We start from the raw sequence: 1,401 nt of genomic DNA on the forward strand, positions 1-1,401 counted from the left end.
AGGAAAGAGGAAGTCTCCCTCACCTCTTTGGTTCCCCTGGGAGCAAAAGCAATCCCAAAAACCAAAAGGAAAGAGAGCCGCAGACCCTCCCTGCAGCTGCTGACAAAGAGTCTCATTTTGGCAAGTATCTGAGCAAAACCAAAACAAAACAAAAACCAAATAAAATGGTGGTTTAGCATAGACGTGCACATTCACATTGCTCAAGGCACCGCTGGGACACAGAGAGGCCAGATACAAGTGTTGATATCGGCTGATAAAGCAAAATATTTGGAAAGCTTCTCATAACTTCGGTCCCTCTGGGCTTGTATGGCAATGGTGGCAACATACAGGAGGAGGCTGATGGTCCCAGTGGTCCTTTGCCTCGCCCCCACCCCCACCCCCACCCCCGACCAGATCTCTGGGTTTCCCTCTTCCACCAGGCCACCACTCCCGTGAACACATGTCCTTGCAGCCCACCCATGACCTAGCTTTCTGATCTGACTGGGGGCAGGGGGCTCCCACTGGTCACCTGGTGACCCCCATCTCAGTGGGTTCTGCCAAGGGAAGCCCAGCCTGTCTCAGGCTGGGAGATTAGAGGCCAGGAACTCGGGACCCTCCACCTTCATGCAGAACTAGGGGCACAACGTTCCAAGTCCCTGTATTTCCTTCCCCCCAAGGACAGGCATTGAGGAGCCGCTAGGGCTGGCTTGTTGGGATCCCTGCTCCCTGAACCTTCCTCTTGCCACAGGCCCGCGCATTGCCTTCTCTCATGGGGGGCCTGCGGCCTCAGCAATGAGGCAGGAACCCTCCAAAAAAAGACAAGGCACATATTTGCTCCCCCTACTCGGTAGGAATCGGAGCGGTGAGTTTGCTCTTCCAAGGCACAAGGTTATTCCCTAATACCAGAGTGGCCGGGCTTCCGGCTGAGCCCCACGGCACATCTCCTCTCCGGCAGGGAAGAAACCACTGCCCGACCCCTCATCTTAGACGCACCGAATCAGGCGCAGAGGAAGGCAAGGGGCGCGCGCGGCAGGCCAGGCTTTCTGGCGGTACCGGAATCTCCTAGTCCCGGCCTGCGCCGCTGGGGCAGTCTTGAGATCCGGAGACCCGAAACCACTCCCTGGGTCCCAGCCAGCGACCGGCCCAGGGCGGTCCCGCCGCCCCGCGCCTCACGCGCAGTTGCCCATGGCCTTGACCAGGGAGCTCTCGGGCAGCTGGCGGAAGATGCCCCGCAGCGTGTCCAGTTCGCGGCTCAGTTGTTCCACCCGCTTGCGCAGGCGGTCATTGTCACTGGTCAGCTCCAGCACCTTCTGCTGTGTCTCCACGTTGCGCTGCTTGGCCTTGTCCCGGCTCTTGCGCACCGCGATGTTGTTGCGCTCGCGCCGCACCCGGTACTCGTTGCTGTTCTTGTCCACCGACTTC

At 59.2% G+C, this 1,401-nt stretch overlaps 1 protein-coding gene across 1 annotated transcript in view; it reads right to left on the reverse strand.

Annotated features, from left to right (window-relative positions):
* Positions 1–7: 7 nt before the first annotated feature.
* The window catches only part of CEBPA (CCAAT enhancer binding protein alpha), a 2,051-nt gene continuing 657 nt past the window's right edge, over positions 8–1,401 (reverse strand). The window contains exon 2 of the mRNA XM_077754690.1: positions 8–1,397. Within this exon, the coding sequence (XP_077610816.1) occupies positions 1,149–1,397 (249 nt within the window). The 3' untranslated portion in view covers positions 8–1,148. The remainder of the gene's footprint in view (positions 1,398–1,401) is intronic.

This window comes from Crocuta crocuta, unplaced genomic scaffold (assembly GCF_008692635.1).
Source record: "Crocuta crocuta isolate KB4526 unplaced genomic scaffold, BGI_CrCroc_1.0 scaffold121, whole genome shotgun sequence".
Classification (NCBI taxonomy): Eukaryota; Metazoa; Chordata; class Mammalia; order Carnivora; family Hyaenidae; genus Crocuta; species Crocuta crocuta.